At 42.5% G+C, this 27,279-nt stretch overlaps 1 protein-coding gene across 7 annotated transcripts in view; it reads left to right on the top strand.

Annotated features, from left to right (window-relative positions):
• CSMD3 (CUB and Sushi multiple domains 3) overlaps positions 1-27,279 on the top strand; it is a 1,888,113-nt gene that overhangs the window by 1,842,761 nt on the left and 18,073 nt on the right. For all 7 annotated transcript variants that reach the window (XM_077271102.1, XM_077271099.1, XM_077271098.1 and 4 more), the window contains 2 exons: positions 6,302-6,481; positions 17,309-17,374. In XM_077271102.1, coding sequence (XP_077127217.1) covers positions 6,302-6,481; positions 17,309-17,374 — 246 coding nt within the window. The remainder of the gene's footprint in view (positions 1-6,301; positions 6,482-17,308; positions 17,375-27,279) is intronic.

The following is a 27,279-nucleotide window of genomic DNA, read 5'->3' as shown; positions in this document are numbered from 1 at the left end:
AGTTTTCTTTGGATATAATTCACTTTTAATTCAACATTTTAAAGATGCACCACCAAAGTTTTTATCTTCTTAATATATTGCAATCATCATAGTATAAAGAACTCTGTACTTACAATTGCCCATTTTACCCTTCTGCCCAGTTAATTCCTTTGTGCATAGGTTCTGTTTTACTTATGTGGTGAAAAAAATTTCCAAAGTGTGTAAAAAAAGGCGCCATTTTGCCAGACCCATAGTGCCTCCATTTTTCAACATCTGAGGCTGGGTGTGGGTTTATTTTTTGTGCACTGAACTGACATTTTTAATTATAACCATTTTACAATACCATTATACAATTTTATTTTTTTTTTCTACTTTTTACTGGGTTTAGTAGTCTCCTTAGGAAACTTGATTGCTTGTCCTACACATAGCAGGGCTCCAGTCCTGCTATGTGTAGCAAAAATCTTCATCTCCTATACCATACTCTGTAGCAGATCAGCAATGACAATCATGAGGGTCTTCTTCTGACCTGCAATTGTCATGCCAACTCATCTGCGCCCCACTATCATGTACAAGGGGTGCTGATGAGTAGGTTTCATGACGCGCTTCCAGGAAGCATGAGTTAAATGCTGCGGTCAGAAATTGACTGTTAGGGGCACATGATAGCTGATTAGCTGTCATGTGCATAAAAACATGTGGGTTCAGAGCAGGGCCGGACTGGGACTAAAATTCAGCCCTGGCATTTGAAGTTACACAGGCCCACTTGTCACATGGTGACTGTATAATATCTTTGTACACTTGTAGGCAGGGCCGGTTTTAGGCAAAGTGGGGCCCTAGGCAAAGTTTAAAATGGGTCCCCAAATGCTAACATATTGCACATCACACAGAAGCCTTTCTGTTGTATTTACGTGCGCTGAGTTCAGGCCGCTAAACGAGTTTGATCGACAATACTGAAGTTGTTCAACGCTTGTTTCCCGGCCTCTTTCCACCAGCTGAGGAATAATGATGAGACAGAACGATCACTAATAGATCACCATACAGTATCATGTTTTCAGCAGCACATCTACAGTTTACACTGGCAATGTGCTGCTGACAACAAGGCTTTTTGTTCCAGCAAAAACAATCCGAATATGCAGCATTTTACTTGTTTAGTAAAATACACCCCATAGTCCTCCATATATTATAATGTGCTCCATAGTCCTCCATATAGTATAATACACTCCCTATAGTCCTCCATATATTAAAATACACTGCTCAGTCCTCCACATAGTATAATACACTCCTCATAGTCCTCCATATAGCATAATACAATCCTCATAGTCCTCCATATAGCATAATACAATCCTCATAGTGCTCCATATAGTATAATGCACCGCCACAGTCATCCATGTAGTACAATTCACTTCCCATAGTATAATGCACCCCATAGTTCTTCATATAGTATAACGTATTCCCCATAGTCCTCGATACAGTATAATGCAGCCCACATATAGTATAATGCAGCCACCCCAGAGTATAATGCAGCCACCCCAGAGTATAATGCAGCCACCCCAGAGTATAATGCAGCCACCCCAGAGTATAATGCAGCCACCCCAGAGTATAATGCAGCCACCCCAGAGTATAATGCAGCCACCCCACAGAGTATAATGCAGCCACCCCAGAGTATGTAACCCCCATAGAATATAATACAGCCCACCTCCCCATAATATATAATGTAGCCCCCCATAGAATATAATGCAGCCCCCCATAGTATATAACGCAGCCTCCCCCATAGAATATAATATACCCCCACAATAGTATATAACAAAGCCACATAGTACATAACATGGCCTCCCCCATAGAATATAATATACTCCCCATAGTATATAGCAAAGCCCGCATATTATATAGCACAAACCGCATAGTATACAGCACAGCCTGCATACTATAGCACAGCTCGCGTAGTAGATAACACAGCCCACACAGCAGTACTCAGCACAGACCACACAGTAGTATACAGCACAGACCACACAGTAGTATACAGCACAGCCCACGTAGAAGTATACAGCACAGTCCACACAGTAGTATACAGCACAGCCCACAGAGTAATATATACAGCACAGCCCACAAAGTAATATATACAGCACAGCCCACAAAGTAATATATACAGCACAGCCCACAGAGAACTATATACAGCACAGCCCACAGAGAACTATATACAGCACAGCCCACAGAGAACTATATAAAGCACAGCCCAGAGTACTATATACAGCACAGCCCAGAGTACTATATAAAGCACAGCCCAGAGAGTACTATATACAGCACAGCCCAGAGAGTACTATATACAGCACAGCCCAGAGAGTACTATATACAGCACAGCCCACAGAGTACTATATACAGCACAGCCCACAGAGTACTATACACAGCACAGCCCACAGAGTACTATATACAGCACAGCCCACAGAGTACTATATACAGCACAGCCCACAGAGTACTATATACAGCACAGCCCACAGAGAACTATATACAGCACACAGTAGTATACAGCACAGAGCACAGCCCACAGAGAACTATATACAGCCCACAGTAGTATACAGCACAGAGCACAGCCCACAGAGAACTATATACAGCACAGAGCACAGCCCACAGAGAACTATATACAGCCCACAGTAGCATACAGCACAGAGCACAGCCCACAGATAACTATATACAGCCCACAGTAGTATACAGCACAGAGCACAGCCCACAGAGAGCTATATACAGCCCACAGTAGTATACAGCACAGAGCACAGCCCACAGAGAACTATATACAGCCCACAGCAGTATACAGCACAGAGCACAGCCCACAGAGAACTATATACAGCACAGAGCACAGCCCACAGAGAACTATATACAGCCCACAGTAGCATACAGCACAGAGCACAGCCCACAGATAACTATATACAGCCCACAGTAGTATACAGCACAGAGCACAGCCCACAGAGAACTATATACAGCACAGAGCACAGCCCACAGAGAACTATATACAGCCCACAGTAGCATACAGCACAGAGCACAGCCCACAGATAACTATATACAGCCCACAGTAGTATACAGCACAGAGCACAGCCCACAGAGAGCTATATACAGCCCACAGTAGTATACAGCACAGAGCACAGCCCACAGAGAACTATATACAGCCCACAGCAGTATACAGCACAGAGCACAGCCCACAGAGAACTATATACAGCCCACAGCAGTATACAGCACAGAGCACAGCCCACAGAGAACTATATACAGCCCACAGTAGTATACAGCACAGAGCACAGCCCACAGAGAGCTATATACAGCCCACAGCAGTATACAGCACAGAGCACAGCCCACAGAGAACTATATACAGCCCACATCTCTTCTCTTCCTCCCCTCACCTCCTCCGAGAATGGCCCCACAGTCCAGAAAAAAAAAAAACTCTCCTCACCTCTCCTCGTGCCCAGCGTTGCTTCCTGGTTCCTGCTCCTGTCTCAGCAGCTGCAGTCTGCCCGGGACACAGCAGGTGCGCGATGATATGACATCATCGCGCACCCGCAGTGTCAGAGGCAGAGCGGGGAATGATGGGAGAGGAGCGTCTGTAGACGCTCTCCTCCATCATTGCATTCAACTGTACCGGCGTCTATACGCCGGTATAGTTGAATGCGACGGCGGGGGCGGCGGATTGAGCGGCCCACCACTGGCACTGGCCCTTCTGGCATTTGCCAGAAGTGCCCTATGGCCAGTCCGGCCCTGGTTCAGAGCCGGAGTTCGCATCCAAGAGGGATACACGAACTATGACATACTTGTACATAATGGGTCATGAAGGGGTTAATATGGATTAAAAAGATTGCCACAAATATTTTCAAAATATATCTGCCACAAACATTATATTTAACCCAGACAATTTTCATTTTTGCTCTTCGGTTTTATTGTCCCTTTCTTCCAAAAGCCATAATATTTTTTTTTACTTCAACATAGTCATTTTAAATATGCAATTTCTTTGAAAATGGGAAATAAATTTTAAGTGCTGGAAAATTGCAAAAAACAAACAAAGCAAAAACACAATTCTGCCATTGTTTTGGGGATTTTGATTAAACTGTTCATCATGAGTTATAATCACTTTGTTTATAGCAATACCAGACTTGTACAGTTTTTTTTAATTATGTAAAAATCTGAAATTTGTAGAAAAAAATAATTTTGTTTCACAAGGTGATATTCTTATTGGTACAATTTTGGGTTAAATATGATGTTCTTATCATATTTTTTGGTTGGAGATTATACCCCCCAAAATAGCAGTTCTTGCTTTTTTTTGCCGCTTAAAGCATTTAATTTATGGGTTAAATAATTTAATTTTTATAGATTGGTCCTACACATATGCAGCAGTATTGATTTTTTTCTCATTTTTAATAAAGAAAAAATAGGGTGACTTTTCAATATTTTTAAACATTTTTTTTTACTCCCTTTTGGGTATTTGAACTTGTGATAATCTGCAATATAGTTTTGGCTGGTTTCACAGGGTACCAACATGGCAGCCATAGCAATTCATCATTACTCCATGTTCACACTGTGGTGGGGAAAGAAGTTGTTAGGGCTGGGGGAACGCACCGAGTATATTTAGATATAATTATTGGCACGTTGGCAGCTTGGGGTCCACCGTGCAGGAGACGAACCTGCTGCTAGCAAATGGCGGCACAATATGGCGGTATAAGCGAACTCTGTTACTTCTCAGAGTCGCACAGACGGGAAAACGCAGCTGCCTAACAGAGCAGGGGAACACAGCTGCCTAACAGAGCAAAAGCAATCAGTGGTCAGGGAGTAGCAAGCACACAAACACTTCCTCTCCGGTGGAGCCGGAATTCTAATGGCTTTACGCCAGCCCTGAATTCACAATACAAAACTCCTCACCAGAGGTGCCGGTATTTTAGTGGCTTATTTCAGCCGGACCTTGACCACAAGCAGACAAGACCACTGAATAGCAAAAGCTCATGACATAAGCTGAGCCTAGCACATGGCTGTGCGGCCATGCAAACCTTTTATAGCTGCAGCAACTTTGGGACCTTCCTAGAGGACCAATGGGAGCTTCCACAGTACCTGAGCAACTTCAGGACCTTCCTAGAGGACCAATGGGAGCTTCCACAGTACCTGAGCAACTTCAGGACCTTCCTAGAGGACCAATGGGAGCTGCTGCAGCACCTGAGCATGTGACCCCTGACCTCCAATGAGAGGTCTTACTTTGGGCATGCTCAGGGGAAAAGCAGGACTTAGTCCCAGAGGCGTCTGCTCGCCACTCACCAGTACTGGCTACAATGGCTGAGCCTGGAAAGGCAGCAGTAACCATCCGCACAGTATCAGGCTGAGACCGACATCTCTGCTGAGCAGGCTCCACTGCGGCTGGAGAAGAATGGCAGACCGCAGCGGAGATGGTTCGAGACTCCCCCTGTGCAGAGGCGGGAACTCGACCCCTAACAGAAGTTGCCATTGGGCATCCGGAATGTCATGCCCCATGGAGTGTGCCTTATTTACCATTATTACAATTAACAGCAGCTACTAGAGCTTAACTCTGATCACTGCTGTACGGCCATGTTCAGTATTTTACATCCGTATTTGTTAGCCACAATTAGGAGTGGAACAATCAGAGGAAAAGTTTAATAGAAACACGTCCCCACTTCTGTATTTATCACCCACTCCTGGTTTTGGCTTACAAATACTGATGTAAAATACTGACCAAATACTCAAGGTGGCCTAAGAGACAGGTGCTGGCTGTGTATGCAGCAAACTTCTGAGCCTGCTTCAGACAACTGCACCCGAATTGTGCTGTACATGCAAGGCAGATGTCGGGAAGGTGTTAAGCGATAGATCGTTTTCTGTTGACACAAATTCTAATTATTCTCAATTTATGTATTTTCTAAGCACAAATCATATTTTTTTTTAAATATTGATTCAGAATTTAGAGCATTTCTTTTTTTCTATTTTTGTTTTCTATTTTATTTTAATATTATATTTTTTTATTTGATTCATATACAAACCTCACCAAATCATTCCACACATTTACTTTGTATGACTGCGGCCGTCCTATGAAGATTGATCCACAGTGCAAATTTCAGAATGACATACCTTCCATCTGTACATTACCTACCAGTGCCGATTGCTTTATATTCTTTAGTTACCTTTATGTTGCTATAAAGCAGGTTCAGACACTGTAATTCTGCAGGTGTATTTTACATTGCACCTAAATTATACAAGTGCTTGCACCAACTATAAAACATTGTTCCAATCTCATAGATAAAAGATAGTAATATGTTTTAGCTCTATCGCTTACCAGTTGTTTTTTCTACAGCCCACAGCTGCAAGCAGCCAGAATCTCCATTACATTCAAATGTTGTTGGAATAGATCTTCCGTCACTTGGTTATACATTAATTTACACTTGCCAGCCAGGATATCTTCTCTCGGGAGGGACTGAGCACAGAATTTGCCAGCCAGATAACACATGGAGCGGAAAAGTTCCAGTTTGCACAGGTAATGTAATATAATATTACTTGTCTTGAAACATTTGAATTATTTGTACTTGGCTGGAAAATGAAATGCAAGACTTTTGTTTTTTTAATGGCTTTATTCATCACATCATTCTCTGTGTGAAAGAAATGGGATTCCTTGGTTTAAATAAAACATTTATTTAAAGAAAAACAAGTATTACACTGTAAGTATTAATAATAAGTTATCAATTAGTTATATATTGGTGATTACATTAAATTTCAAATTATAATTTATTTAGATTTTGATTTTGAAATTGCAAATATTTAAACAAACAGTAGATTTTTTTTTTTTACCTTAAATTATTTTCACTTAGTTTGAGCTTTTATTTAGTTTGGTTGTAGCTAGTAAATTTGGGTCACAATGAATCCAGTTCTGAATGCTGCTAATTTTTACCTATTAGTAAGAATGAATTTCTGGAAAAATAGTTTTGGTCCAGGGCAACCTCTAAATATGCATATAGAGGGTTAACGCAGTACACATTTTTATGTATTTTTTTGACTCTTCAATAAGGATGAGCTTACTAGTAAAGTTGGAAAATCTTTCTCTCTCTCTCTCCTCCCCCAACTCTCGAACTATAAGGCCATGTGCACACGTTCAGTATTTTTCACGTTTTTTTCGCGTTTTTTCACTATAAAAACGTGATAAAAATGCGAAAAAAAACACAAAAAAAATGCTTACATATGCCTCCCATTATTTTCAGTGTATTCCGCATTTCTTGTGGAAATGTTGCATTTTGTTCCCCGAAAAAAATCGCTTCGCGGAAAAAAAAGCAACATGTTCATTAAATTTGCGGAATTGTGGGGATTCCGCACACCTAGGAATGCATTGATCTGCTTACTTTCCGCACGGGGCTATGCCCACCATGCGGGAAGTAAGCAGATCATGTGCGGTTGGTACCCAGGGTGGAGGAGAGGAGACTCTCCTCCACGGACTGGGCACCATATAATTGGTAAAAAAAAAGAATTAAAATAAAAAATAGTCATATACTCACCTTCGATGGCCCCAGGAGTCTTCCCGCCTCTCAGCGGTGCACGCTGCCGCTTCCGTTCCTATAGATGGTGTGTGTGAAGGACCTGCGATGATGTCGTGGTCACATGACCGCGATGATGTCGTGGTCACATGACCGTGACGTCATCGAAGGTCCTGCACACACACACCATCTATAGGAACGGAAGCCGCTGAGGAGATCAGCTGTTTGCGGAAGGTGAGTATAACCATTTTTTTTATTATTTTTAACATTATATCTTTTTACTATTGATGCTGCATAGGCAGCATCTATAGTAAAAAGTTGATCACACTTGTCAAACACTATGTTTGACAAGTGTGACCAACCTGTCAATCAGTTTTCCAAGCGATGCTACAGATCGCTTGGAAAACTTTAGCATTCTGCAAGCTAATTATGCTTGCAAAATGCTAAAAAAAACGATAAAAAAACAGGAAAAAAACGCAAAAAAAACCATGCGGATTTCTTGCAGAAAATTTCCGGTTTGCAGGTTGCTAAACTATTCTTTTCAATGAAAGCATCAATGAACAAGCTGAAATAAGTTTACCATCCCCACTGCAAATACTACAGCTCCTAATATGGTTTTGTTCTGCTGAGTTCTACAACTACATTAACCACCTAAAAACACAAATTTAGTAAATTATTATCTTACACTATTTTATTTTGTCCATACAACAGAGTTGAGAAAAGTGATCTGTCACCATGTCGGTAGAGCTGCTCATCAGACTATAGACATGTAAACCTCTACCGACATCCCTGGCGCCTATTCTGATTAATATGCCCAGAGTGACATCATAATTTTGGTGTGACTTTGCACAAGGCCAACTAATCAGAAGACGTGTTGGTGAAGTTATCAGATTGGAAGAGGTTTGCATGGATCTGGTCTAGTAATTACTGACCAGGATCCTTAAATGTCCACTTTAGCAAAAGTAAATGAAATCTCTACTAGAAAGTTTTGGGAAACCTATTCTTTCCCACATATTACCAAAATTAGGTCTACTTTTCAATAATTGAAAAAGCAAATTGTCTGTTGTCTGTAAACCTTTTCTCTAAGCCCATTTCAGGAACAAATTTCAGTTTATCTTGTCTTGTATGGTTGCCTGTGGTAATTGCAATTTAGCATATGGCTTTTCAGTTAGGGTTTGGTGCACATATTTGTTCCTTTATCACCTTTGTTCCAACTGTAAAGGTAAAATAGAAATAAAAGTTGATGTTTTATCAATCCAGTATTTCGGTCCCAATATCACTCTACAATGTGTTAGGGTTGGCGGATTGTACTAAATAAAATAAATAATAAAGTGCAATCGCAACCCGGGGTCCATTGTGGAGAGATGATAAACTGCTGCTAGTGAGCAATGACGGAACATACAGCGAGCGATTGCCTGGACACATTGTGTTAATGCCACACAGTGTGAACGGAACACTAAGCACCAAACTCCGTTACTCCACAGAGAGGCACTGAACAAATGTATACGGAGTGCTATGCCCTGTTAAACATCACAGGGAAAACACAAGGTAAGAGCATGCTCTGCAACTGAGCTGTCAATCACACACAGAAACAAAACAGATGCTGACTAGGGTTGAGCTTGCTCTGAGACTCTACTGTGCTAACCGCACACATGTAGGTAACAGATGTGAAGCCAAGTGGCTAATTGCCCCCACTGATGCTAGCTGCCTGCCTAAGTGTACAGTCCCAAAGCACATGCAGACAGCGTGGTAGAGACTCCTCTCACATAGCTGAACATAAATGATACTAGCACGCTCGCGTGTGCTGCAGAAAGCCTTTTAAACCTTCGGCTCCACCCCAAACACTCATGCCCAGCCGGCAGTGGCATCGCCCGTCGGCCATCTAGAGCTGGCACATCAACATCACCAGAGCAGCTAACATCCGACCACCAATGAGAAGATGCCACATCACGGACATGCTAAGTAAGGTGATCTCTAGACTTAGACTCTGGAGTGTAGTACTGCACCAGAACATCACTGGTTCCTATAGCCTTAGCTGAAGGGCCAACAGTAACCAAGTGTATACCACGAGGCTGAGCAAGATGCTGGGACTGCCTCAGCCAGAGCTGAATTGGAGATCACAGAGACAGATGAGGCTTGGGATCTATCCCACACAGCTAGAGAATCCCGACGCCTAACACAATGTCCCAGTCACTCAGACCCATAGTTCCTTTTTGTCCAAGCAGTAGAGTGTCTTGAGAGATGGAAAAACAAGTAAAATGTTTAGTTATAATGAAGTAATAACATAGAAGTCCCACATTGAAAGGATCGTTCTCATCTTAGACATTTATTGTATATCAGCACAATTTGTAATAAATGTCTGATATTTACTGACCACCCTTCTGACCCCCTTAGCCATCTTTGAATCGTATTGTGCACCTATGAATATCACATCTCTCTCACTTCTATGGAAGTTGTAAAAATGGCAGACTGGAAGGAGTAAACACATCAATTAAACATTTATGGCATATCCTGTGGAGATGTCGTAAATGTCCAAGATGGAAATTGCCCTTTACCGTGGCATTTTATAATTAGATTAACCCCTTCATGACCCAGCCTATTTTGGCCTTAATGACCTTGCCGTTTTTTGCAATTCTGACCAGTGTCCCTTTATGAGGTAATAACTCAGGAACGCTTCAACGGATCCTAGCGATTCTGAGATTGTTTTTTCGTGACATATTGGGCTTTATGTTAGTGGTAAATTTAGGTCGATAATTTCTGAGTTTATTTGTGAAAAAAACGGAAATTTGGCGAAAATTTTGAAAATTTTGCAATTTTCACATTTTGAATTTTTATTCTGTTAAACCAGAGAGTTATGTGACAGAAAATAGTTAATAAATAACATTTCCCACATGTCTACTTTACGTCAGCATAATTTTGGAAACAAATTTTTTTTTTGCTAGGAAGTTATAAGGGTTAAAATTTGACCAGTGATTTCTCATTTTTACAACAAAATTTACAAAACCATTTTTTTTAGGGACCACCTCACATTTGAAGTCAGTTTGAGGGTTCTATATGGCTGAAAATACCCAAAAGTGACACCGTTCTAAAAACTGCACCCCTCAAGGTGCTCAAAACCACATTCAAGAAGTTTATTAACCCTTCAGGAGTTTCACAGCAGCAGAAGCAACATGGAAGGAAAAAATTAACATTCAACTTTTTAGTCACAAAAATGATCTTTTCGCAACAATTTTTTTATTTTCCCAAGGGCAAAAGGAGAAACTGGACGACGAACTTTGTTGTCCAATTTGTCCTGAGTACGCTGATACCTCATATGTGGGGGTAAACCACTGTTTGGGCGCACGGCAGGGCTCGGAAGGGAAGGAGCGCCATTTGACTTTTTGAATGAAAAATTGGCTCCAATCTTTAGCGGACACCATGTCGCGTTTGGAGAGCCCCCGTGTGCCTAAACATTGGAGCTCCCCCACAAGTGACCCCATTTTGGAAACTAGACCCCCCAAGGAACTTATCTAGAAGCATAATGAGCACTTTAAACCCCCAGGTGCTTCACAAATTAATCCGTAAAAATGAAAAAGTACTTTTTTTTCGCAAAAAAATTATTTTAGCCTCAATTTTTTCATTTTCACATGGGCAAGAGGATAAAATGGATCCTAAAATTTGTTGGACAATTTCTCCTGAGTACACCGATACCTCACATGTGTGGGTAAACCACTGTTTGGGCACATGGTAAGGCTCGGAAGGGAAGGAGCGCCATTTGACTTTTTGAATGAGAAATTATCTCCATCGCTAGCGGACACCATGTCAGGTTTGGAGAGCCCCTGTGTGCCTAAACATTGGAGCTCCCCCACAAGTGACCCCATTTTGAAAACTAGACCCCCCAAGGAACTTATCTAGAAGCATAGTGAGAACTTTAAACCCTCAGGTGCTTCACAAATTGATCCGTAAAAATGAAAAAGTACTTTTTTTTCACACAAAATTTCTTTTAGCCTCAATTTTTTCATTTTCACATGGGCAACAGGATAAATTGGATCCTAAAATTAGTTGGGCAGTTTCTCCTGAGTACGCCGATACCTCATATGTGGGGGTAAACCACTGTTTGGGTGCACGGCAAGGCTCGGAAGGGAAGGCGCGCCATTTGACTTTTTGAATGGAAAATTAGCTCCAATCGTTAGCGGACACTATGTCGCGTTTGGAGAGCCCCTGTGTGCCTAAACATTGGAGCTCCCCTACAAGTGACCCCATTTTGGAAACTAGACCCCCCAAGGAACTTATCTAGATGCATAGTGAGCACTTAAAACCCCCAGGTGCTTCACAGAAGTTTATAACGCAGAGCCATGAAAATAAAAAATTATTTTTCTTTCCTCAAAAATGATTTTTAGCCCGGAATTTTTTATTTTCACAAGGGTAACAGGAGAAATTGGTCCCCAAAAGCTGTTGACCAATTTGTCCTGAGTACGCTGATACCCTATATGTGGAGGGGAACCACCATTTGGGCGCATGGCAGAGCTCGGAAGGGAATGAACACCATTTGGAATGCAGAGTTAGATGGATTGGTCTGCAGGCATCACATTGCGTTTGCAGAGCCCCTAATGTACCTAAACAGTAGAAACCCCCCACAAGTGACCCCATATTGGAAACTAGACCCCCAAGGAACTTATCTAGATGTGTTGAGAGAACTTTGAACCCCTAAGTGTTTCACTACAGTTTATAACGCAGAGCCCTGAAAACAAAAAAAAAACATTTTTTCCCACAAAAAGGGTTTTTTAGCCCCCCAAATTTTTAGTTTGCCAAGGGTAACAAAGAAATTGGACCAAAAAAGTTGTTGTCCAATTTGTCCTGAGTACACTGATACCCCAAATGTTGGGGTAAACCCCTGTTTGGGCGCACGGGAGAGCTCGGAAGGGAAGGAGCACTGTTTTACTTTTTTAACGCAGAATTGGCTGGAATGGAGATCGGACGCCATGTCGCGTTTGGAGAGCCCCTGATGTGCCTAAACAGTGGAAACCCCCAATTCTATCTCCAACCCTAACCCCAACACACCCCTACCCCTAATCCCAACCCTACCCCTAATCCTAACCCTACCCCTAATCCCAACCCTAACCCTGCCCCTAATCCCAACCCTACCCCTAATCCTAACCCTACCCCTAATCCCAACCCTAACCCTGCCCCTAATCCCAACCCTACCCCTAATCCTAACCCTACCCCTAATCCCAACCCTAATCCTAACCCTACCCCTAATCCCAACCCTAATGGGAAAACTGGGGCAGGGGGGGACATCGGCGGGGCAGGGGAGGACATCGGTGGGGCAGGGGGGAGATCTGCGGGGCAGGGGGGAGATCTGCGGGGCAGGGGGAGATCTGCGGGGAAGGGGAGGACATCAGCGGGGAAGGGGAGGACATCAGCGGGGAAGGGGAGGACATCAGCGGGGAAGGGGGCGATCCACAGGGCAAGGGGGAGATCAGCGGGGCAGGGGGGACATCACCGGAGCAGGGGAGGACATCAGCGGGGCAGGGGGTGATCCACAGTGCAGGGAGGACATCAGCGGGGCAGGGGAAGGACATCAGTGGGCCAGGGGAAGATCAGCGGGGCAGGGGAGGACATCAGCGGGGCAAGGGAGGACATCAGCGGGGCAGGTGAGGACATCAGCGGGGCAGGGGAGGACATCAGCGGGGCAGGGGAGGAGATCCACGGGGCAGGCGGGAGATCAACGGGGCAGGGGAGGACATCAGCGGGGCAGGGGGGACATCAGCGAGGCAGGGGGGCGATCTGCGGGGCAGGGGGGACATCAGCAGGGCAGGGAGGGACATCAGTGGGGCAGGGGGCAATCCACAGGGCAGGGGGGAGATCTGCGGGGCAGGGGGGACATCAGCGGGGCATGGGGCGATCCACAAGGCAGGGGGGAGATCTGCGGGGCAGGGGGGACATCAGCCGGGCAGGAGGGACATCAGCGGGGCAGGGGGCGATCCACAAGGCAGGGGAGAGATCTGCGGGGCAGGGGAGACATCAGCGGGGCAGGGGAGACATCAGCGGGGCAGGGAGGGAGATCAGTGGGGCAGGGAGGACATCAGCGGGGCAGGGAGGACATCAGCAGGGCAGGGGGCAATCTACAGGGCAGGGGGGAGATCTGCAGGGCAGGGGGGACATCAGCGGGGCAGGGGGGACATCAGCAGGGCAGGGGGTGATCCACAAGGCAGGGGGGAGATCTGCGGGGCAGGGGGGACATCAGCGGGGCAGGGAGGACATCAGCGGGGCAGGGAGGACATCAGCGGGGCAGGGAGGACATCAGCGGGGCAGGGAGGACAGCGGGGCAGGGAGGACATCAGCGGGGCAGGGAGGACATCAGCGGGGCAGGGAGGACATCAGCGGGGCAGGGAGGACATCAGCAGGGCAGGGAGGACATCAGCGGGGCAGGGGGCAATCCACAGGGCAGGGGGGAGATCTGCGGGGCAGGGGGGACATCAGCGGGGCAGGGGGGACATCAGCGGGGCAGGGGGGACATCAGCAGGGCAGCAGGTGATCCACAAGGCAGGGGGGAGATCTGCGGGGCAGGGGGGACATCAGCGGGGCAGGGGAGGACATCAGTGGGGCAGGGGGTGATCCACAAGGCAGGGGGGAGATCTGAGGGGCAGGGGGGACATCAGCGGGGCAGGGGAGGACATCAGCGAGGCAGGGGGTGATCCACAGGGCAGGGGGGAGATCAGGGGGGCGATCAGAGGAGAGATCAGGGGGGATCACTGGGGTGGGGGCTGTCAGATGCGATGCAGCAGAAGGTGGAAATGGAGCCGGCAGCAGCAGGGGGGGTAATCTCTGGGGCAGGGGGGAGGGGGCGATCACCGGGTGCAGGGGGGAGGGAGTGAAGGTCGGGGGGCATGGAATCACAAGGGGGGGAAGAGAAGCAGAGGGGAGCACCTGGCGGTGGGGGCCACTGCAGCGGTGGCGGTGACTGCAGCGGCGGCGGCGATCGCTGTATGTGGCAGGGCAGTATGCAGGCACCTCGCTGTTCAGCTTCCACGGAAGGCATGAAGCTGGACAGCGAGGCAGCCATGGTTTTCTCCGCCCCCCCCCACACATCTGAATGGAGAGCTAGCGTCACATGGACGCTAGCTCCAATCAGATCTGGGGGGTGGTGACAAAGTGGTCACCAGGGCGATTGTAGCCAAGTGGGGGCTGAGCCACCCCCCTCCCCGGGCTAAAGTACAAGTTCCCCTGTATCTGCAGGTCGGGTGAAATTTCAGTTAACCCTTTCACCCGACCTGCAGGAACGCGATTCCGCCATGACGCATACGCTGCGTCACAGGTCGGATTGGCACCGACTTTCATGACGCAGCGTATGCGTCATAGGTCGGGAAGGGGTTAAAATTGCAATGAAATGTATTAATAATTCTTTATTTCTGTAAATGACATAAATTTCCCACAGAGCAGGAACAAGTCACTATCAAATAATTATATTTCCTACCTACAGTACTACAATCTCTAGTGTATTATTTAGATTCCACCAATATTAGTGGTTTATACAGCTACATTTTAACTTCAGAGTTTTGTACTGTAAAATCTTTCTCAAGGCATCTGGGTCAAAAAGGGTTTTGCTTTTTTCAAAGGTCTTCACAAATGGTTTACAGACTGCAAAGATGCAGTCAATCAGGTGAATAATTACTAGACCCATGGGAGTGCAATCACCGTAGGATTAAGAGGCTATGCTTCTCTATGTAATCTAAGATGCACACAGGTGTACTATATTTATAATCTATAAGATCTAACAGATTAACCCCTTTGAGCACCGTCACTAAGACCTGTTACTCCAAGTTGGCAAACTTGTGGAACTTCCATTTGCAACTGCAACAAAATCCGAATTCTGTATGTGTTTTGCAAAAGATTTGCTGTGGATTTCATCATTGTACCTGACTGTGGCCTAATTATCAGGTTTATCACCCCTGTAAGCAATATGTATAATACTAGGGGGCAAGGCAAGGGTCAGATGGTTAGCCCAGACTATTTATGTGGATAGCATCCACTACTGGCTATCTGCTGTATGCAGAGCACAGCATTACTGTTGAGTCATCCTCGGCTGCTGTGCTTTGCACACTGAATATTTATTAAGCTTAGCTTTGTTAGTTAACTGCTGATTTTGGGACTACATTCAATCTCAATGGGCAGAGCTCAGTGGTTAGTGACAAAGTCAGCTCGAGTGACTCAGCAGCCGGTGATGATTTGACTTTATACACTCTGATTTAGGCGATGATTTGAATAACACAGTAAAATACGTCTACTAAAGCTATGTATGCACACTCTGGGCCAGTTGCAGTTTTACAAATATAGTTTAAAACCAATATTGTTGACCAAAATATTCCAAAGCTGTGGCAGAAATGTCACTATACATCAACGCAGCTTCAAGGGAATCTGTCAGCAGGTTTTTGTTACCTCATCTGAGAGCAGCATAATGTAGGAAAAGAGACCCTGATTATTACTTACGATGTTTCACTTTACTGGTTGCAGCAGTTATGACACAATCAGAGATTTTAGATGTAGCATCTAGCAGTGCTCAGAAAGCTGACCCCGCCCACACCACAGCTTTCTCTGTACACTGTATATTAACAGTAAACTGATTATCAGAGGAGGGGGCGGGGTCAGACCAAGGTTCATGGGAGCTGTAGTCCAGGCAGTGATAACCTCCTGGTGCTAAAACATTCATTGTATTGAAACAAGAGCACACAGTCTAATAAGTGACACATCCCTATCATCTGTGTCTAAGCTCCCACCTTTTGTGGCCCTCAGATTACATAGCAAAAACCTGCTGACAGATTCTCTTTAAGGTCATATTCCCACATTGAAATTAGGTTGCATTTTTGCCACAATTTTCCAGAAAAACACCAAAATATTCAGCATTATTGCATGATGAGAACATTATATTCTGCTACATTTTTGTAATTTTCTTAAACAAATCTCCAAGTTTTTTTTTTTAAATATCAGCAAAAAATAATGTTGCGTTTTATCATGTGAACATACTCTAAGGGTTAATTGCTTTGCTTCAATTTCCTTAATTGTGGCAAATCTTGCAATATGAAACATGGAGTAAGCAGACTCCGAGTATTTGGAGTATTTTGGATATACTTTTGCTTATTCTGAAAGTTTAGTTATCTGCTGGAGGTGCCCATTGAGGTGTTTAGTAGTGATGAGCGAATATACTCGTTACTCGAGATTTCTCGAGCATGCTCGGGGGTCTTCCGAGTATTTTTAGTGCTCGGAGATTTAGTTTTTCTTGCCGGAGCTGAATGATTTACATCTGTTAGCCAGCATAAGTACATGTGGGGGTTGCCTGGTTGCTAGGGAATCCCCACATGTACTTATGCTGGCTATCAGATATAAATCATGCAGCTGCGGCAATAAAAACTAAATCTCCGAGCACTAAAAAATACTCAGAGGACCCCCGAGCATGCTCGAGAAATCTCGAGCAATGAGTATATTCGCTCATCACTAATGTTTAGAGATGCTATGATGAAAGAGCCTTTCTGAAATCGTAATCACACAGTAACCAGGTTGGATCACCCAAAGAAAGGATGTGCCCTACTTCTCTATGCAGGAGTGAGGTTGGTTGAATGTTTTGATAAAGGGGGTTTCAAGAATTTGTAACAGAGAAAAGTTAGCAATTTAGAGGTGTAGAACTGTGGAAAAGGAGTGAGATGAATAAAAGGTCTTACAAAGTAAAATAAGGTAGGGATAGGCAATCAAAAACATTTTTACCTTGGAGTTCTTAAGAAAGAAAATAATAACTTAATAATTATCTATTTTATGTAATGCATTTTATAACTGTTTAACTTACTAGAATACTTCTGTATTTGTAGCTGGTTCCAAACCATTTGAGAATAAAACAAAGCCAGTTATGGGGACTCCAGGCCCAAAACTAAATGGTAAGAGTAATACATATTTAGTGGTTTTTGTAATTAAAAGTCAGAATTTTAAAGTAAAAAATATGTCTTTCCAATGTTTTGCAATGTTTAGATCTGTCACATGTCTATTTTTTCACTTTTCTGTCTTTATTAAATAGAATCTGTCAGTGCAATTTTGTAATGTACAGTAAAGGCATGGCTGTAATGGAGCCATAATACTGATTAAATTGATACCTTTGTGGAATAAATTTGCTCTCTTGCTCTCCTTTAATTACCATTTGAAATTTTCTGCTAATTAGAATTTGGTGCACAGGGGCCGGACTGTGCACCGGGTCTCCTCCATCTCTGTGAATCCCTGGCCCCTTCACCTGCCCCTGGCTTTTGAATGACCTGCTTCATCTGTGTGACATCTTAACAGTGACCTGTCATTCAAAGACTGGAGGCAGGTGGAGAGGCCGGGGAATCACAGACAGGGAGGGGAAGACCCAGTGCACAGTCAGGCCCCTGTGCACCAAAATCTAATAAGGAGGACATTTCAAATGTTGAATAAAGAAGAACAACAGAGCGGATTTCTTCCCCAAATGTATAAATGTTATCAGTACTACAGGTCAATTACAGCCATGTCATTACTTTGGATTACAAAATCGTGCTGACAGGTTATCTTTAAATGTAACTCCTTCAAAAAGTTCCTTAAATAAGGATACTCATTAATAAATCAACACTTCTTGCCATTTCAATTTTCTTAGAATTCACTAAATCATTTGTAAAGTTGTAAATCAAACACATTGTGAAATGCAAAGATCATTTCCCCACAAGGCCTCATGTTAAGTTTACACAAATTGGGTGAATTAATTTACTTATCAAAAATACCATGTTTATTGTTCTAAAATAAATAAATATCAATATTCTAATTCAATAATGATAATGAAGTGTCATTATGTTGTAAACAGCTCATCTAAGAGTTTAATAAATTTATGATGAGTTTTATCGTTGTCGTAATATTATTTTGTTTGTTTTTACGTCTTTTTTTGCTTAATGTATTAGATACATTTAGTTTACTATGGATGATAGTTGTTGTGTACTCAAAAGAAGACATTGTTTTTAGAATAGTAAATTATCTGGTCAATTTCTTTGCATCGTTTTAAATGTGTATTTATGGGAATTGGAAAGTAAAAGGAACATGAGAGACCTACCCCTTTGAATAAAAATTTAAAAAAGCAAATACCTTTTAGTAAGCAAATAAATAGTATTAGTACATGTAAATGATATAGGGTACTTGGTTGACACTATTTTGATCAAAAAGCATATAAACCATCCCACCGCGACAAGGTGTACACATTAAGGGTGGTCCTATCTCTAGCTTTAAACATATCCATGTGACAGCAGGCCTCAATAGATGGGGACAGAACAGGTCTGATGACTGTTTAAGGAATTGATTACTTTTGTGCCAAATGTTATTGTGGTAGCAATTGTTAGGGTTGGCGGATCGCACTAATTATAAAGATGAAGTGTGATCGCAACCGGTGGTCTGCCATGCGGAGATGTAAAACCACAGCTAATGAACAATGGCGAAAGCTTGCAGCAAGCAATCTTGAAAGCACACGGGGTTAAAAGTCCCCCAGTGTCAACAGAAAGTAATTACCCAGCTCTGTTAGCTTCACAGAGGGGTAGAAACAGTATGGCGCAGCTAGTTGCCACGCTAGTGGGAATGGCGCTATGTGAAAACCCCTGTTACTTCACAGGTCAGTGCTACCCTCTCTGGGGCAAGGGAACAGGTAGTGGACACAGTCACAGTATATGCACTCATATGAACACCTCTCTGGAGGTGCCGGAATTCTAAAGGCTATACACCACCAAGCAAACAAGTCCACATTACCGTAGTGTTCCACACACTCATGTAACATAAATGATCTTAGCGCACCAAAGATCCTTTTATAGATTGTGCCAATCATACAGGACCTTGCTCGCGGGCCAGTCTGGAGCCGGAACAGGACCTGAGCATCTGACGGCCGACCACCAATGAGAGGTCGCCCCATGAGCATGCTCAGTGGAGTGATTTCTGGACTTAGACCCAGGAACATCTGTTCGCTGCCTCCTATTGCTAGTTACTATAGCTGTAACTGGAGAGCCAGCTGTAACTAGACGAACAGCACGAGTCTGAGCCAGATGCTGAGATTGATGTCTCTGCTGAGCAGGCTCCACTGCAGTCAAAGAAAAATGGGAGACCGCAGAGGGAGACAAGGCTTGGGATCTACCTAGTGCAGTATGAGAATCCCGGCGCCTAACAGCAATATTGTTTCATTTCTTTTTTAATCTTTTTTTTTTGCTGAATGGATTAGGTACATTTAATTTACCATGAATGTTAGTTTTTGTGTACGCAAAGAAAAAGAAGACATGCTGTTTACAGAAGTACATTATCTGGTCAATTTGAGGGTGGTAATGGAGTAAAGACAAATATTTATGTGCAATGAGCCTTATTTCTTTTCATTGCACTGTATAATAATAATAATTTAATAATAATTTTATTTATATAGCCACAACATGTTATGCAGCACTTTACAGTTAAGTAAGGACATTTATAAACAAAAGACATCACAAAGCAACACATAGTTCACCAGTTACAGCAGGAGTGAAGGACCTATTTACATGTTTACAATCTATATGGAAATAAGGGGGACCCAATAGGTAGAAAGTGTTTGTCATGTATGGTACAGCCATCATTATAATAAATAAGGCATTTCCAGGAAGTAAAGTAGAGTATAAAATCTAACTTTTATTTGTTATAGTTAAAAGGTTCTAACTCAATAATACACACAAAACTAAAAAAATCCAAAAAATACATATCAATAAAGTGCTCATGGTGCCAGTGTTAGTATAAAACAGTTCCGATCTCATAAAATTCCAGTTGTAGCAGTTCATTTCCACTAAGCTCCTCAGCACGGAGACAATCATACACAAACAGGATAGCATCAATGTTCCTAGTTTCCCTGTTGTGCTCTGTATGTCTCCCGCCCTAACAAGGGCAGTGCTCAGGTATAACCTATGTCTATAGACCCTATAAGAAATAGACAAAAAAGCTTTTCCAACGCATTTCTGCCTCAATACGGAGGCCTCATCAGGGAAGTGTACTTGTAATTGGAGGGACTACAAGCAGTCCAAAGAGTCTATGGGGTATCAAAAAGAATTACATTAAATTTTTAGGGCCAGGTACATGCCTCCTATATATCCCACTATTGTACTGTGCAGCACTCTGCACAATAGGGCAGCACGATGGTGCAGTGGTTAGCACAGTAGCCTTGCAGCGCTGGAGTCCTGGGTCCAAACCCCACCAAGGACATCTGCAAAGAGTTTGCATGTTCTCTCCGTGTTTGCGTGGGTTTCCTCCGGGTTCTCCGGTTTCCTCCCACATTCCAAAGACATACTGATTAGATTGTGAGCCCCATCGGGGACAGCGATGATAATGTGTGCAACCTGTAAAGTGATGCGGAATATGTTAGCACTATATAAAAAATAAAGATTATTATTATGCAAAGAGGTGTTACCTCTTTTAATTCAATTTATTTTTGATAATAGATTGGAAGGACTCCAAGCAATGCAAACAATTACAAGTACACTCCCCCTTGGTATTGAAGCAGACATGCATTGGGAATGCTTGTTTTTGTAGTGACAACTGGGGAGAAGGAGTGAAGGAGATATGAGGGAATAGGGTCACCGGTGAAAGTTGTAGGATGAGAAGAAGCAAGGAGCCTGGAAACTTCTGTGACAGGCTCAAAGGTAGAAAGTGAGTTTGAGGTGGGTGTGGGAAGGGGGTTCAGGCTGTAAGGGGACTGTGCAAAAATGTCCTGATGGATATGGTTGATTTTGTCTAGGAAATAAGTAGCCAGATCGTCAGCGATGAGGTTGGTGACTAGGGCCTGTACTTTAGAACTCAGGAGGGAGTGGAAAGTTTTGAAAAGTTGTTTTATAATACACTGAATGTGTATTTATGGTGACTGGACAGTAAAAGGTATACGAGAGAACTGCCCCTTACAGCATGTAGCCTAATATAATTTGAGTTGTCTTTTTGTGAAAAATGGGCAATTGTAGGAAATCATTAAAAATGACAAGCTAAAAATGACTTACGCTTTGATGCCACTGCCACCATTACATTGTTCCCAGAAGTTCTTGATTTACAGGGCTGCAGTAGTGATATCACACGTACAACGAATGACTACTGCAGACAAATACTTTCTTCCCCAGCAGGAATGTTGAAGTCAGGACTGATCACATGTTTTAGACAGTATGTCGCCACTGCAGACACATCAGAAAAAAGATCCTATAAGCAAGGTAAAGATGGCCGTTTAACTGTAGGGTCATCACAAATTAGGGACTAGCTTGTTATTTTCAAGCATTTTAAGCATTGCTACTGCCCCAGTTCTTCTTTAAATGGACATTCACATTTAATCTTCCATTAATCATCACAGAATTTCTAAATTTCCAAAAATGTTCTTGACTAATGAAACTGTTCTTGTATATGCTTAATCAAATGTTTATCAACGTATAAAAAATATAGCTGATATATCAATTATGACAAAATTGTTAGACTTGCTCGTTTTTCTTTCTGTACATAAAAATACCTACAAATGTGAAATTGAAAATTGAATGGAAAAATACACATCACTATTTACTTTTTCTTTAATTTTAGACTGTTTATTAGCAATGTTTGAGTTGCTATTTTATAGAAAGAAATGCTTCATTTAGTTTTGTAGAAAAGGAGCCATTGCTTTATTCTTCTTCTTACTGTATGTTAACATTATGTAGCAGCAAATCATACGTCTGTTTCCTTTCAAACCATTGTGCTTTCCCAGCTTGCTGTTTGTCAATTAAAAAAATGCTAAAAAACACAAAATTCTTTATAGCAAGGTATTGTGGATGAATGAAAGGATTGTTTTCCAACAAGGAGTTTGTAAGTGTTTTTTTTAATTCTCTAAATATGAAAAAAATAAATGGGATTATTAAAAAATGCTTGCTCACTAATCATCCTACTACATTTGATAAATTGCTCTTACCTATAATAGCTCAAATCTACAGATGAGCGAATAAGAGAATAAATTCAAGTGTACTCGAATTGTGCTTAAATTTAGCAATAATCCTCAAACTCAAAATTGCTAATTTTTTGTAATTTGTTTCTGCGCAGACTCAGCATAATGGTGACCGCTGCCCGCCATTATTTCTGAACCGTAAAGTACCATCAAAAGGTTAAAAAAATAATAATTATGCTCACCTTACAGCTCACGTCTTTGGCTTCTTTACTCCTCACCATCATACTCTTGGTCCATATCAAATTTTCTCACTGCTGTTGTGAGAGCTGAAACTTATGTCACTTGCGCGCTCAAGGTCATGCCGCGCAATGTAAAGTCATGAAGCTATGACCTATTGCACTCATCAAAACCCTCCAGGCCTCAGAAGAGCTGGAATTCATGGCTTAGTGTGAGAAGCTTGGAGATTAACCCCTTAAGCCCCGAGGGTGGTTTGCACGTTAATGACCAGGCCAATTTTTACAATTCTGACCACTGTCCCTTTATGAGGTTATAACTCTGGAACGCTTCAACGGATCTTGGCGATTCTGACATTGTTTTCTCGTGACATATTGTACTTCATGTTAGTGGTAAAATTTCTTCGATATAACTTGCGTTTATTTGTGAAAAAAACGAATATTTGGCGAAAATTTTGAAAATTTCGCAATTTTCCAACTTTGAATTTTTATGCCCTTAAATCACAGACATATGTCACACAAAATACTTAATAAATAACATTTCCCACATGTCTACTTTACATCAGCACAATTTTGGAACCAAAATTTTTTTTTGTGACGGAGTTATAAGGGTTAAAAGTTGACCAGCAATTTCTCATTTTTACAACACCATTTTTTTTTAGGGACCACATCTCATTTGAAGTCATTTTGACGGGTCTATATGATAGAAAATACCCAAGTGTGACACCATTCTAAAAACTGCACCCCTCAAGGTACTCAAAACCACTTTCAAGAAGTTTATTAACCCTTCAGGTGTTTCACAGGAATTTTTGGAATGTTTAAATAAAAATGAACATTTAACTTTTTTTCACACAAAATTTATTTCAGCTCCAATTTGTTTTATTTTACCAAGGGTAACAGGAGAAAATAGACCCCAAAAGTTGTTGTACAATTTGTCCTGAGTACGCTGATACCCCATATGTGGGGGTAAACCACAGTTTGGGCGCATGGCAGAGCTTGGAAGCAAAGGAGCGCCATTTGACTTTTCAATGCAAAATTGACTGGAATTGAGATGGGACGCCATGTTGCATTTGGAGAGCCCCTGATGTGCCTAAACATTGAAACCCCCCACAAGTGACACCATTTTGGAAAGTAGACCCCCTAAGGAACTTATCTAGATGTGTGGTGAGCACTTTGACCCAACAAGTGCTTTACAGAAGTTTATAATGCAGAGCCGTAAAAATAAAAAATCATATTTTTTCACAAAAATGATCTTTTCACCCCCAATTTTTTATTTTCCCAAGGGTGAGAGAAGAAATTGGACCCCAAAAATTGTTGTGCAATTTGTCCTGAGTACGCTGATACCCCATATGTGGGTGTAAACCATTGTTTGGGCGCAGGGCAGAGCTCGGAAGGGAAGGAGCGCCATTTGACTTTTCAATGCAAAATTGACTGGAATTGAGATGGGACGCCATGTTGCATTTAGAGAGCCCTTGATGTGCCTAAACATTGAAACCCCTAACAAGTGACACCATTTTGGAAAGTAGACCCCCTAAGGAACTTATCTAGATGTGTGGTGAGCACTTTGACCCAACAAGTGCTTCACAGAAGTTTATAATGCAGAGCCGTAAAAATAAAAAATCATATTTTTTCACAAAAATGATCTTTTCACCCCCATTTTTTTATTTCCCCAAGGGTAAGAGAAGAAATTAGACCACAAAAGTTGTTGTGCAATTTGTCCTGAGTACGACGATACCCCATATGTGGGTGTAAACCATTGTTTGGGCGCATAGCAGAGCTCAGAAGGGAAGAAGCGCTATTTTACTTTTCAATGCAAAATTGACTGGAATTAAGATGGGATGCCATGTTGCGTTTGGAGAGCCCCTGATGTGCCTAAACATTAAACCCCCCCACAAGTGACACCATTTTGGAAAGTAGACCCCCTAAGGAACTTATCTAGATGTGTTTTGAGAGCTTTGAACCCCCAAGTGTTTCACTACAGTTTATAACGCAGAGCCGTGAAAATATATATTTTTTTTTTTTTCCACAAAAATGAAATTTAGCCCCCAGTTTTGTATTTTCACAAGGGTATCAGGATAAATTGGACCCTAAAAGTTGTTGTCCAATTTGTCCTGAATACGCTGATACCCCCTATGTGGGGGGGAACCACTGTTTGGGTGCATGACAGAGCTCGGAAGGGAAGGAGCGCCATTTGGAATGCAGACTTAAATGGATTGGTCTGCAGGCGTCACGTTGCATTTGCAGAGCCCCTGATGTACCCAAACAGTACAAACCCCCCCACAAGTGACCCCATATTGGAAACTAGACCCCCCAAGGAACTTATCTAGATGTGTTGTGAGAACTTTGAACCCCCAAGTGTTTCACTACAGTTTATAACGCAGAGCCGTGAAAATAAAAATTATTTTTTTTTTCACAGAAATGATTTTTTAGCCCCCAGTTTTGTATTTTCACAAGGGTATCAGGATAAATTGGACCCTAAAAGTTGTTGTCCAATTTGTCCTGAGTACGCTGATACCCCCTATGTGGGGGGGAACCACTGTTTGGGCGCATGACAGAGCTCGGAAGGGAAGGAGCGCCATTTGGAATGCAGACTTAAATGGATTGGTCTGCAGGCGTCACGTTGCATTTGCAGAGCCCCTGATGTACCCAAATAGTACAAACCCCCCACAAGTGACCCCATATTGGAAACTAGACCTCCCAAGGAACTTATCTAGATGTGTTGTGAGAACTTTGAACCCCCAAGTGTTTCACTACAGTTTACAACGCAGAGCCGTGAAAATAAAACATATTTTTTTTCCCACAAAAATGATTTTTAGCCCCCCAAATTTTTATTTTCCCAAGGATAACAAGAGAACTTGGACCCCAGAAGTTGTTGTTCAATTTGTCCCTAGTACGCTGATACCCCATATGTTGGGGTAAACCCCTTTTTGGACGCACGGGAGAGCTCGGAAGGGAAGGAGCACTGTTTTACTTTTTCAACGCAGAATTGGCTGGAATTGAGATTGGACGCCATGTCGCGTTTGGAGAGCCCCTGATGTGCCTGAACAGTGGAAACTCCCCAATTCTACCTGAAACCCTACCCCTAACCTCACCCCTAACCGTTTACTGAACATTTTCTGACAGTCATAAGTGCCACGTATATAAGTGCCACGTATATAAGTGCCACGTATGTAAGTGCCACGTATGTAAGTGCCACGTATGTAAGTGCCACGTATATAAGTGCCACGTATATAAGTGCCACGTATATAAGTGCCACGTATATAAGTGCCACGTATATAAGTGCCACGTATATAAGTGCCACGTATTTAAGTGCCACGTATTTAAGTGCCACGTATTTAAGTGCCACGTATTTAAGTGCCACGTATTTAAGTGCCACGTATTTCAGTGCCACGTATTTCAGGCACTGAAAAATACGTGGCACGTAAATACGTGGCACGTAAATACGTGGCACGTAAATACGTGGCACTTAAATACGTGGCACTTAAATACGTGGCACTTAAATACGTGGCCACTGAAATATCGTGGCACTTATATACGTATATACGTATATAAACGTATATTTCAGTGCCACGTATTTCAGGTTAGGGGTAGGGTTAGGGTTTTTTGTTTTTTTCTTGTTTTCTTGTGTTTTTCTATAAAAACGCATGCGTTTTACCGCGTTTACATGCATTTTTTCACACATGCGTTTTTTTTAAAAACGCATGCAGATAAAAACGCAAGTGTGAAACCAGACTAAAAGACGCTTTTTATAGCAAAAAAGTTTTTGCGTCTCCACATTTTGAGACCTATAATTTTTCCACATTTTGGTCCACAGAGTCATGTGAGGTCTTGTTTCTTGCGGGACAAGTTGACGTTTTTATTGGTAACATTTTCGGACACGTGACCATTTTTTATCACTTTTTATTCCGATTTTTGTGAGGCAGAATAACCAAAAACCAGCTATTCATGAATTTCTTTTGGGAGAGGCGTTTATACCGTTCTGCGCTTGGTAAAATTGATAAAGCAGTTTTATTCGTCGGGTCAGTACGATTACAGCGATACCTCATTTATATCATTTTTTTATGTTTTGGCGCTTTTATACGATAAAAACTATTTTATAGAAAAAATAATTATTTTGGTATCGCTTTATTCTCAGGACTATAACTTTTTTATTTTTTTGCTGATGATGCTGTATGGCGGCTCGTTTTTTGCGGGACAAGATGACGTTTTCAGCGGTAACATGGTTATTTATATCCGTCTTTTTGATCGCGTGTTATTCCACTTTTTGTTCGGCGGTATGGTAATAAAGCGTTGTTTTTTGCCTCGTTTTTTTTTTTTTTCTTACGGTGTTTACTGAAGGGGTTAACTAGTGGGCCAGTTTTATAGGTTGGGTCGTTACGGACGCGGCGATACTAAATATGTGTACTTTTATTGTTTTTGTTTGTTTTTTTTAGATAAAGAAATGTATTTATGGGAATAATATTTTTTTTTTTTATTATTATTTATTTAGGAATTTTTTTTATTTTTTTTTACACATGTGGAAATTTTTTTTTTTACTTTTTTACTTTGTCCCAGGGGGGGACATTACAGATCGCTGATCTCACAGTGTGCACAGCACTCTGTGAGATCTCCGATCTCACTTACAGCCGTGCAGGCTGCAGCTTTCATCTGCAGCCTGCTCCGACCCGGAAGT

The sequence above is a fragment of the Ranitomeya variabilis genome, chromosome 6 (genome assembly GCF_051348905.1).
Source record: "Ranitomeya variabilis isolate aRanVar5 chromosome 6, aRanVar5.hap1, whole genome shotgun sequence".
NCBI lineage: Eukaryota > Metazoa > Chordata > Amphibia > Anura > Dendrobatidae > Ranitomeya > Ranitomeya variabilis.
This window is presented reverse-complemented; position numbering and strand designations above follow the sequence as displayed.